Raw genomic sequence first — 12,123 nt, forward strand, 5'->3', positions numbered from 1 at the left:
TGCCTTGGAGGCAGTTCTGCGAGTCTTCTTTGTAAAAGGAAGGATTGGGTCGCTGGAGGGTTCAGGATTCAGCTTGTCCCATATACCAGGAAAGTGCCCCATAAAAGTGGCTTCTAACCAGCTCTGTGACGTTTTGCCATGGGTCTTAGCATTCAACTGCATGTTTTCTTTAAACAGCACCTTTTCCCCCTTCTGTTTGCAAGCACAGCTTCCCGAGTGCTTTACTGAGAAGGAGAATAGTAGGAGAGGGCAGAGGAGAGAAAGGAAGGTTTTTTTTCCCCCACCATTTGTTTTTCAGTGCAAAAACTATCCCTCCTCCAAGCTGCTTTTACTGCTACTGGGGAAAACATAATATTACCCTGGTCATAGATCCAAAGGAGTTAGCTGTGTTAGTCTGTAGTCGCAAAATGGTAAAGAGTCCAGTAGCACCTTTAAGACTAACCAACTTTTTTGTAGCATAAGCTTTCAAGAACCACAGCTCTCTTCATCAGATGCAGAACTGACAAAGAGAACTGTGGTTCTTGAAAGCTTATGCTACAAAAAAGTTGGTTAATCTTAAAGGTGCTACTGGACTCTTCACTATAATATTACTTGTATATTTTCCCCACTGGGACTCAAAGCATTGTGGGGGGGCTGTTCTAGTGAGAAAATAGCAGGCATGAAAAGGGCTAAAGTTTCTCTCTCTGTCTTTCTCCTGATTGTTTCCCTCTTTGACAATGTAATGCCTTAGTTTACAATACACAACAGACAATAACGTGTGTATTTGGGTGGAGGAGCTCCACTGATGCGGCAGTGCCATCTAACTTTTTATTTTGATGTTTACCTGACAGGTTCTTCCAAAACTGTCCTCTTCCATTATCCATGAGATTGACAGTATTTTGGGCAATAAACCCTACAGCAAAAAGGACTACCGATCATAATCGGGGAATCCCGTCCACCTGGACTTTTCCTCCCGAACTCCTCGCCTCTCCCGTTTGCTTGCTTAAGCTTTATTGAAGCCGAGTGAAGAGTACGGTTCGCATCCAAGAAACTACAGCAAGCCCAAGTTGGTCTAGAGAAACCGTTTCGAAACGTCACAAGACAACCATAGGCTTCTTTAACTTAACTTTTAATTTTTGAATGCAAGAAATGCTGCAGGTTGGGAAAGGCCATGGAGGGACTTAATGTTGAGCCCAGCTTCCTTTTGAAAGGAAAAACAACTCTAACCATCTTTCTCTCTTTCTTGCTTTCTTTCTCTTTCTCTCTCTCTCTCTCCCTTGGCTGTTCTTTTCTTCCAACAAAGACGCATACGCACAGAGAGGATGTCACAGGGTTTAAAGTATCTGTTTTCTTCTTGCAGTTTGGCTAGTCAGAGCCGGCACCTATTTTATTTTTACTTTATTTTCAGATGGGCAGAGGTAAAGCGATGCTTCAATAAAACATTCAGGCCCTAGCAGTCAGATTAGAAGAGCTCCAGGGTGAATGTGCCTTGGACAGCCTCCTAAGCATGCTAGAAACAGCGTTTGGGGCCAATGGCACGCCTCCTCCCCAGCCACGTCCCTTTCTTCGATTTCAAATTTTTAATGTTTAGGACTGAAATGGATTCAAAGTGAATCGGACAAGACCTCTGGTGAGTAGCAGTGGAAAGTTGCGATCCACGTATCTACAAAGGTCCCATGGACCATGCTATGAGGCGTCCCGTAGATCTCTTAGCAAAACATTTTGCGTTTTCTCCAGTGCCTAAGCGAGGCCTCGCAGGGCACAGCAGTGGAGTGTACCAGGTGTTTGCAGTGCCCCTTGGCCTTGATCCCCGCCATGGGGAGAGTGTTCTCTTCTTCAGCCAGATGAGCATGACAGCAGAAAGCCACTGGCGGGGTTGAGACGGGGAGATCAGAACGGCTTGCAGCGCAGATCTGAGCGTGGCTGGCAGAAGGGCGTTGTTCCGCAGGGCATCCTTGCTCCCCCATCTTCTTCACCATGACCAGCCTACTCCAGAGAGGCCTCCCCTGCCTCATCTCGAACCCCCTTCAGCCCGCCCTGTTCAGGTCTCCCTCGAACCATTCCACAGCCTTTACTGATGTGCTTTTGAGAATGGCTTGACAGCAAACTCCCCACTCCAGTGAGCCCTGAAGCCAGGCTGCTGTGTGTTTTCAAACCGAGGCTTTACAAGGATGTCCTCCTCCCAATCAAGCCCCAGTGAGCAGGAAGCGACTGGAAAGGGATCACGCCGTTGGCCTGCATGGTCTTTCTCACTCAAGGTACCGCTGAAGCTGCACAGGGAGCTGGTGCAGAGAGCCGGGCGGCTCCTGTGTAGGTGCCAGTATCGCGTGGATTGTGCCTTAGTTGGAAACCAGACAGGACTTACCTTTGTGGGGGGAGTTCTACCCCACCCCGAAGTTCTGGTCTGAAATGTTGCATCTTGTCCAGGGTGTGCGTATGTGTGTCTGTCGTTCTGTCCGTTGACCTGTGGCAACCACAACATGGCAAGTAATAACCAATGGGGAAAAGATCCCAATCTATTGGTTTTTGATACTTGGAAATCAAGAGAATCCCCACGCTACACATTGCACCAGATGTCATGCCTTCCTTCCTGTCTCCCAGTCAAGTCGTCCTAGCAATTGTGGCTCAGTGGCCCAAATGACACACAGTGCAGCAGCAGACCCAGGTTTGCCCCTGAGCACACGCTCCGCAAGCCCATGTTTGTCACCTTCACACATGAATGCTTTTGAAATATGCACCTCGGATACCTTCAGCATCTGCAAATGAATGTGTGGAGCATCCTGCGCTCTCATGAAAGGACTTCTGCAGACTGATGGCTTCATCATGCAGTTGGAAAGGTACAGCAAATGCAGGATGGCGGCTTGTGATATGCCGCTGCGTCCCACTTCCGCTTTTGATTTTTAAAAAAAAAAACCAATTTAGCAGGTTTTCGTTTCACAAACCTGCCAACTCTGTTTGATCTGCAGATGCCAAAAGCAACGCGCTATGGGAAACGATACCTCTCTCGATCCATTTTTTTTCAGCTCTCTTACAAACCGTTGTGTTATTAACAGGTATGAGTTTTGTATTCCCTGTGATGCTCCGATTAACGCCTGTGAATGAAAAGAGCCATGCCGCATTTCTCCAGTTGTTAATTCAATCGCTTTGTGTATTGAGCTTTCTAAGCCATTTGCGTTTTCCCTCTCCTGACAGTTGGGGTATCCCTTGTTTTATTCCTCCCCCCCCCATGTTGGTGGATTTGTTATAGAATGGCTGTTTCGTCACATTAGTGTAAAAAGTGAGTCAGATGGTCAATGGATGGGCAAATTTTGGGAATTCCTTGGCCGGAGTATCCAAAAATTTTAATTCAGTCTCCCAATGTTGAGAGGGGGGCAGATCGTTTAAGGACTCCCAGCACCATTTTCCTGCCCCGAAACAGTCCCCAGGAAAGCATCGTTGGCTCCATTGGGGGGGACATACGGATAATACAACTCAAAGGGGCAACTAGCAACCTCCCAGGGCCACTTCAGACTGGAAAAATGGTAGACGGGGAAGGTATAAATCACTTCTCTCTTTGTGCCGTGGTACTGATTTAAATTTGGGCCTCAGGCACTTGACAATTGGGTTTTTAAAAATGCCGGGATCTCCAGCCAGGAACATCCAGTGTCTTGCATAGTTCAACCCAGAGTGCTCGTTCTCTCTCATCTTTCTCCCCCTGAATTCCACGCAGACACACACACTTGGCCTCGCTGTTTTTTTGAGGATTTGTTTACATCCCGCTCGCAACGTCAAACCAGTGGCCGAGTCACAAAGCAAGTGCCCAACCCAACGTTCTTGTCTGTTTCTGTAGGGTTTGTCGGCGTCCCCCTCCCGTCCCCTCTCCTTTTTGGAGGACAATCACAGTGCAGTCACCAGCTGCTCCCCCTCGAGGGGGCAGTTATGCGTGGCCTGATCCTGACGCTCAGGGGAGCAGTTTTGAAGCGCCGGGCCAGTTCTGAGTACAAAGCAGGTTCCTTGTGGCTTGTGTAAATAAGGCGACTGAGCCACAGAGGCTTGTATTATTTTTTTACTAATGTTTTTTGTCGTCGTGGATGAGAACTATTTTTGTATATGTCTTCCCCTCCCTCTCCCTGCGTTGTTTCCAATGGGGAGCTTCCGTGGGCCTCCATCAAATGCACACATGTTTAGATCCTTCCCCCTCTTCCTCCCCGCTTCAAAAGAATAGTCTCTTCGATGGTTCCTAGCAGCCCTGCAACGGGAAGACTGCCTTTCACCCACTGGGCTGCGGGAACGTGGAACGCCTTGTCGTAACGCAAGGCTGGAGACAGACAGACAGCTGTTTTCCAGAGTGCTTTGAAGGAGGCATTGCTTCCCGCAGCGTAGGCGTGCAATTTTTTTTCATCCCCATCGTTGGCTCTGCTTAAATAGGATTGAAAGGAAGTAAAATAAATAACAAACCTGCCAAACCTATTGGACCAGAGGCACAAAATTACAGCAACTCTCTTGCAAAGAGGCTTACAGCTTTCTCAACTAAACGTTATTCATTGTTCTGAGTCCCTTCTTTGCACCTCCCTCCTATACGGAGAGTGCTAAAAAGGTGGATTCCACCCCTACTCAACACACACAGTTTTAGAGTAGTGAGCACAGACTAAGGTTATTAGATACGCTGGGTGAATTACCCTCTTTCAATACCTAGATGAATACATTGCTGTTGAATCCTAGTTTTTCCATTAGATTGCTCAAAAGCAACACACGGGTTGCTTTTCCTTCCTGTTCATTTAAATCTGTTCAGAAAATAGAAAAGTCCAGCTCTTAATACTTCCTACTTGCAGGGAATGTTTCAGGGACATCACTTGAAACTTTAAAGGGGCGTAACTGGCGTGTTGCATAGTGGTGAGAGTGTGGGACTCACAACTGGAAGTCCCACTGTCAAATCCTCACTCATTCATGAAACTCCATGGGTGACAATGGGACAAGTATTCTCTCTCTGTCCAGCACATTTCACAAGATTGTTGTGAGGATAAAATGAAAACAAATCTGGTATGCTTCCTTCAGCTCCTGAAAAGTGGGATGAAACTGATAAAAGAAGTGAAAAGGTTCATACTTGTAGCAACCATCTTTTTTTTCTGGGACTCTCGCAGTGACCCAGACATCTTCATTTTTCCATTCATTTGGGTACAGCCAGCTATGCACATACCATTTCACACAGCTCCAAGCACAAATCAAATTCCCTTTACTGAGATGTCTGGAGGGTGATTATCCAACCAACATTAGGTACCAATGCTCCAGCAATTCATTCTAATTGGAGAGATTTTTTTGTATATACATTTATCAAAATTTCTGATGCATTCCATTCACATATCATACACACATAATATAATTTACAATGAGCTGTGATGGTTTATTAAAACCAGGTGTAATGGTGCAGCAAAGATCTTAAAAGTAAAGACGGAGTGCCAGGTAGATGAGGCAGCACGTGTGCGGCTGGCCCACAGTCACCCAGCAAGCTTCTATGGCAGAGTGGAGATTCCAAACTGATACTCTAACCACTATACAATGCTGCCTGCCTTCCCTTCCAGTTTTCATAACACCCATTCATTCTTGGGCAGTTCTCTTTGACATGAATGTATGATGTAATTTTACTCAGAATCACAGAGTTGTAAGGGGACTTATAGACCATCTAGCCCAAACCCCCTGTCCAGTGCAGGAACAGCCTAAAGCATCCCCAAAAAGTACTCGGCGCTCAGTCCTCGGTGTTAATGTGTCATTGTCATAACTTAGGGATACACAGTTTTTCAAGGACAAGCTTAATAAAACCGTAGCATGTCTTGCTTGCTGAGAGCAGCTCCTTTCAACAAACAAGATGCACTCTAGTTTCATAGCAGACAACTTTGTTTTTAAAAGAAAATGTTAGCATCAGACTGCAAAGTTAACCGTTTGAATTAACCGCATCCAAAATTACTTAGCTTTTTTTTTTTTGCCAAGAGTGTTCATCGTTTTCATTGCCATGTTCATATTTCTGGCATATTCCCTTACTTTCCAAAACAAACTACATAGATTCCCTGCCTCCCCTAAATATGTATTTCCACATATTCACAGATAAAGCCATCCCCAAGGATCTGTCCTGGTTTGAAATGGGTCAGTTTATCAGCTTCATTCTTTTTTAACAGGTGAGAGTCAGTGTGATGGAATGATGTATTGGACTAGGATGGGGGGGGATCGTGGTTTAAATCCCCCTAGTGCCCTTAAACTTGCTGAGTGGCCTTGTCTTTTACTCTCAGTCCTTCCAACCTAACAGGGCTGTTGTGAGGATTACATGGGGAAAGGAAAACCCTTTATGTCACTCTGCAGAAGGGGAGGTGGGGAATAAAACTTACTAGAAAGAGAGACCAGCAGCACTTGATTAGGTTTGGTGCTAAAGGATGCATAAATCTTATTGCTGCTATTCTTCCCAGTTGCATTAAAATTTCCAACGGGGAGGAGATTTAAGGAGGTGCTTAATTCACACTCCCGTTGGGGCTCAGATGTGCTGCCCCTGTAGCTGGAGGGATAGGAAAATCCTGTACCCAGAAGTGAGAAGAGGCAATGCCTCTTCCAAACCACCTTCAACGCTCTGAAAACAATAACAAAAAAAAATGCTGTCTGTCTACAGCCTCAAAACCCTCACCCAATTTAGGCTGAACAGCTGGAGCATTTTACCTGCGTGCACTACAGTCCAAGGACGACGAAGAGGGCTTACCCTATGCGCGCGCACATGCAGACATGCAAAACAGTTATTGCCCTCTTATTCATAAGCCTGCTACAGCCCAGCACAGTCCCTTTGCACTTTGAAGGACAGCAGGCTTCCTGCTAAGGGGTATCTTACTTATCTTGAAAGGCATTCAGTAAACCCTGCCCCGCAAGGTACCTTCCTCCCCCCCCCCCGCCCCAACTACCTACTCTCCATCTGTGTTAGCTGCTTTGTCAATTACATTCAGGGAGCCAACTGAACACAGAAATGCCGCTGCAGCCAGGGGAAATCTGTGAATATGCCACGGTGAATCTTCTGGTGTCTTTCCGTTGAGTTCCATGTGTGTAAATAGAAATTATATATATATATATATGATTTTGCTATGTATGTATATATATAATTTTACTATATATATAGTAAAACCTCTCTAGAGATGACATAGATGACTGTGATTACTGAGCTAACCGCATAACCTTCTAGGCAACGGCTGCTGGCCCCAATCAATCATGCTTCTGAATGAAGATTTGGACTGATAAAAGACAGCGTCTGTATTTACGGAATGAACAAATAAAATAATCAAGCCTTATTGGTCTGTAGCAAACGCTCCCTGACTCTCTTTCTGTCTCCCGGCTGCTCACTGGGAAAGCACTAAAAGGTTTGGCTTGCTGGATCAGACCCAAAGCTCAACTAGAAGAGGGCCAAACGTGGGTTCAGAAAGTGGGTTTTGGGCAGGGGGCACCTGAGCTTGCACCTCCATCCATGAAGCCCGCTGGTGGCACCTTGTCATATACTCTTCACCTAACCTACCTCACAAGGTTGTTATGAGGGTAAAACAAGATAGACCCTCCCCTTAGTTTCTTAGAAGGAAGGAGACAGACAGACTTGGGGATCCAGGCCAAGATATGAAAATGCCTCTGCAAAGTTCACAAGTGTGGCATGGTTTCACTTGGCAGTAGCTGTTGGTTGTTCCCCTAGGATCTGTTAAAGAATGCAGATAGATCAAGATGGGTAGCTGTGTTAGCCTGTCTGTAGCAGTAGAAAAGAGCAAGAGTCCAGATACTGAAGAAGTGAGCTGTGGCTCACGAAAGCTCATAGCCTACTATAAATTTTGTTAAATCTTATAGGTGCTGCTGGACTCTTGTTCTTTTCTATTTGTACATGCAGTTATTGCTAATAGGAGTCACACCCAGAACACAGACTCATCCAGAGTCTTAGTAGACTCTACTAAGCATGGGTAATGCTTACTGCTAAAACAATTATTTCAGGTTGTCACTGAATTAGATCTCCACTTTTAATTCAGAAAAGGGAGTAATGTTTCAACAATGCAACAACACAGCCTGTATCTACAAGGAGATAATCGCAACTTGTAACAAACTAGTTCATGAGGAGCTGTGGCTCAGCGGCTGTACACCTGATTTGTATGCAGAAGGGCCCAAGTTCAATCCTTAGCATCTCCAGTTGAAAGATCTCCTGTTAGTTATCAGTGCATGCTCTCGAAACTGGGGTGGGGGAGTTAAGAACTGCTTTTCATTTTGTAGCCCGCCAAAGTCACTGCTTACATTTTGTTTTACTTTTAAAATTTATAACAATGTGACTGTGAAATCTAAAATTATTTTTAATAAGCAGCGGCTCTGGCTGGCTCTAAAATGAAAAGCCCTCCTTCCCAACAAGAATCCCAAATGTACAGCTGGTGAAAGGTGCAAAAGAACTGATGTAAGATCAGGAAGTAATTAAGAGGCAAGGTGGAAACCTGAAGAACATTTATATCCTATACAAAACATAACGAGAAGCACCAGGCAATAGTGATTGTCCCTTCCCAACAGACCACACATCATTATCGTGTCGGGGGAGGATTGGCCTTGAAGACTACCAGGAAGTATTCCAGGGGGGCAATGGCTTGAGAGTTTTCCATTCCTACCCCAACCTGGGGGCCACCCCAGTACAACAAGAGAGGCAGCTGCAAGCTGGCACACCCAATGTGGCTTCACCACAAGGAGCAGGATGCATTCACCCACCCTCACCCCACCCAGCGAGGAATGGCCTACCTGGCCAAACCCTGCCCAGCTGCCCAACTTTCTGCTCGGAGCTGGCCCGGCAGGCTCTTCCTCCTTCCCTTGGGGGCAGGGCCCTTTCTAGGGCTGTTTTCTGCCCATGTTAGTGGCAGAGTTCTGGACAGAGGTAAATATGCTGAGATGTGGCAATGGAAGGCTGGAGATGAAGAGGTAGCAACAGTCGTCCAGAGATGATCAGGGTAGAAACCAGAGTTTTGAGTGGAGAGACATTTTCAAAACATCTTCACAGGAGAAGGCCAGTTTGGTGTCGTGGTTAAGAGCAGCAGGACTCTAATCTGGAGAACCGGGTTTGATTCCCCGCTCTTCCGCTTGAAGCCAGCTGGGTAACCTTGGGTTAGTCACAGCTCCTCAGAGCTCTCTCAGCCCCACCCACCTCACAGGGTGATTGTCGTGAGGAAACACTTTGCAAACCGCTCTTGAGCGGGCATTAAGTTATCCTGAAGGGCAGTATATTAATCGAATGTTGTTGTTGTTAAGAATATAACTTGACAACAGTCTGAATATGGGGAGCAAAAGAGAGAGGCAGAAAGTAAAGCTCCTGTGAAGGGATATGGAGAACAGTCAAGGAGAGGAAAGCTCTCATCTTAAGAAGAGGATGAAACAGAAACCAGTCAGCTGGAAATGAAAAAGAGATTGGAGGCAAAGCGGAGGCATGACAGGGTGCCTCGGGTATATCGGCAGTGCCTCAGGATTTGATAAGAAGGAGACTGAGTCCATGATTTTGATGAGTGATGTTTCAATGAAGGGCACAGGGTGGATCAGAAGGGCCCAAGCCATGGCCCCATCAGCTTTGATTATTTTTACCCATAACACCCAACTGTGGCTTGCTCTTCCTTGCCCTTCTCAATGCCAGAAGTCTGACAGAACAATGAGAAAAACTGAGCCAATCTTCCCTTAGATTCCTTTTTCAAAATGATTTATTAAAACACAAAACAAAAAAAACCAGACAAACTTAAAAGAAATCCCTTCCAACGGTCACAGAATACAAAGGAAACATAGTTTTGCGTGGGTTATAAAGCTGCCTAGAAAAAAGACCATTGCTTTGCTGTGCCGCTTGTCAGTTATTCCAAAAATTAAAAAAGCCGAGTTTTATGGCAAAGCAGCTTTGAAAAAAGTCCTTAACCTTCCCCTCCTATTGCCACCAGCACAATTTCTCCTCACAAATCCAATTTGTCTCACAAACGGGCACACTCCCATTGTAAAAGGCACGCTCCCCAAACCGATTTTTTCTTCTTATAAATAGGGAAGGAGGGAGAGAGAAGGAGGATTTCCAGCTTGGGATCACAACAATCCAGCATTTGAGGCAAGTCCATGGGGCAGTGCCCAGGTGGGCAGGCCACAGGAGGCCGAGGGGAAGCCTGGAGGAACGTAGTGGGTCAGGAGGCAGCGCCGTGGTAGGAAATGGCAGGTGACGAGCAGAATCCAGAATTTACCTTTTTTTCCCCCAGACCTGACAGAACACATTTGTATTGGTCAGCCCAGTAAAATACTGTCAGCTATACCCTCTAACTATATTGAGGCAAGTAAAAAAGGACATATTTTGTCTTTCCACACAGCATCCTTCACCAGTTGAGATGGCATCTCTGTATGTTAGTAACAGCCACAAGAAGCGGATTTCTGTTCCCCACATGAGGAGGGATAGCCTTGGCCGAGGTTGGTTGGCTATGTTTGGTTTTGAAACAATTTATTGGATATATATGCACTTAGGTTCTGGAGGGGGGGGGGAACCGCATTGAGGAAGGGGAACTGTGGGAGAGTCGGCCATCTTTTCTGTGGGGCTTCATAGTGATCGCCCAGTCTGCCTCCAAGGGAAAAGGACAGGTGGGTTCTTAGAGCACACACCAGCAAGGGAGGCAGGGAGAGCCAGCGCAAGCAGGGACATCCTTTGAAATTCAGTCCAGGAGCAACAGGGATGGGAAGGGATGGGAAAGGTAGGGAAGGAAGGCGAGGAACAGCTCAGAAAAATCAAGAAGGCCGGGAACAGCTCACAAAAATCAAGAACTCTGGCCTCGATATTTTCACAGCCCCACACGAGTCCCCTGCCTTGTGAGCTCCATTGATAGATCAGGATCTTTGCACATCCATGCGCATCATCTGGCACCTGGTGATACTTGGCATGAGGGTATGGGCAGCTGTCATGGTGAGGTGCGCAGCAGAACATTCATGTCTCCTTTCCTGCAATGCTTTGGAGGGAAATCAATCCACATGTTCAGCTGGCCACCATCAACAGCACACAGTAATCCTGGGTGGAGATATCAAGGGATGGCCTGGTCGATGGCATATCATTACCCAAGATGAAAAGCTTCCTGTTTATCCTTCCAAAGTCTCCAACTCTGTTGTTAAGCACTTTGAAAGCTCGTTGACTTCCACGGGAGAGAGCTTCAACCACACAAGAACCAGCACAGTATAGAAGTTAGCACATCAGACTAGGATAGGGAAGTGCTGGGTTCAGATAATCCACTTTGTCATGAAGCTGTCTGGGTGACCCTGAACTTAACACTCTCACTCCCTCTCAGCCTAGCCTACCTCACAGGGATATTATGACAATAAAACGGAGGAAGGGAGAGACATAGATACCACTCAAGGCTCTGGAGAAGAACAGCTGTCTGAAAAATCGAAAAGACTTACGGCTGCTTCTCCCTAAAATCAAGGGGACTTTTAAAGCGCTTACCTTGAGCTGGCCAGTTTTGTCCTGGATTCTGCTTTATTAACCTCAGCTGAATGGTTCAGTCAATGAGGGTTGTGTCCTGACTTGGGCAACAGCTAAATGTGTGTCCAAATTGTGACACAAACTCTACTCAAAGGCTCCTCCCTCAATGAGATCGCCCCCGACCCCCCACCCCCCCCCCCACACACACCTATCTCCAAAGAGCAAGAATGGGGCTGAAGCGACATGAGTGAAGCGCTCCTCTCCATTTTGGGATCTACTCGGGTCCATTTCGACCTTCCTGGCACCCACTTCTGGTCTCCCATCCAATCCAGCCATACATAGGTAAGAACAGAGGACGACGGCCAGATAACGGCCACGTGCCAGTCAACAAATTCTTCAAGTCTTCAATAAGAAAGTGCAAAAGAAAAAAAAGAGAGATACAAGGAAGTGGAATGTCCCCTCTCAAAGAAGTTCATGAAATGGGGATGTGGGGGGGTTGTCCTTTTTCGTTTTTCGAAGAACACTTTTGGATATGGACACAGTAAGCCCAGAGCCACACTCTTAATCTTCGATGCAGATGATATCATGATGCCGTCCTTTACATTCTAAGGCTGTGCCTTCTTTCAGCGGTTCGGGTATCTTTTTATCAGGGTAGCTCGGGGGTGGCCCATTGGGTGTCGCTGAAAGAACAAAGTGGGAGAGGATTACATCTT

At 46.3% G+C, this 12,123-nt stretch overlaps 2 protein-coding genes across 4 annotated transcripts in view; one reads left to right on the top strand and one right to left on the bottom strand.

The window, feature by feature from the left end:
* The window catches only part of KCNAB2 (potassium voltage-gated channel subfamily A regulatory beta subunit 2), a 132,900-nt gene extending 129,803 nt beyond the window's left edge, over positions 1 to 3,097 (top strand). For all 3 annotated transcript variants that reach the window (XM_055001535.1, XM_055001534.1, XM_055001532.1), the window contains one exon: positions 831 to 3,097. In XM_055001535.1, coding sequence (XP_054857510.1) covers positions 831 to 920 — 90 coding nt within the window. In that variant the 3' untranslated portion in view covers positions 921 to 3,097. The remainder of the gene's footprint in view (positions 1 to 830) is intronic.
* Positions 3,098 to 11,971: 8,874 nt separating this feature from the next.
* The window catches only part of CHD5 (chromodomain helicase DNA binding protein 5), a 75,172-nt gene continuing 75,020 nt past the window's right edge, over positions 11,972 to 12,123 (bottom strand). The window contains exon 41 of the mRNA XM_055001802.1: positions 11,972 to 12,090. Within this exon, the coding sequence (XP_054857777.1) occupies positions 11,972 to 12,090 (119 nt within the window). The remainder of the gene's footprint in view (positions 12,091 to 12,123) is intronic.

Source organism: Eublepharis macularius, chromosome 17 (assembly GCF_028583425.1).
Source record: "Eublepharis macularius isolate TG4126 chromosome 17, MPM_Emac_v1.0, whole genome shotgun sequence".
Lineage (NCBI taxonomy): Eukaryota > Metazoa > Chordata > Lepidosauria > Squamata > Eublepharidae > Eublepharis > Eublepharis macularius.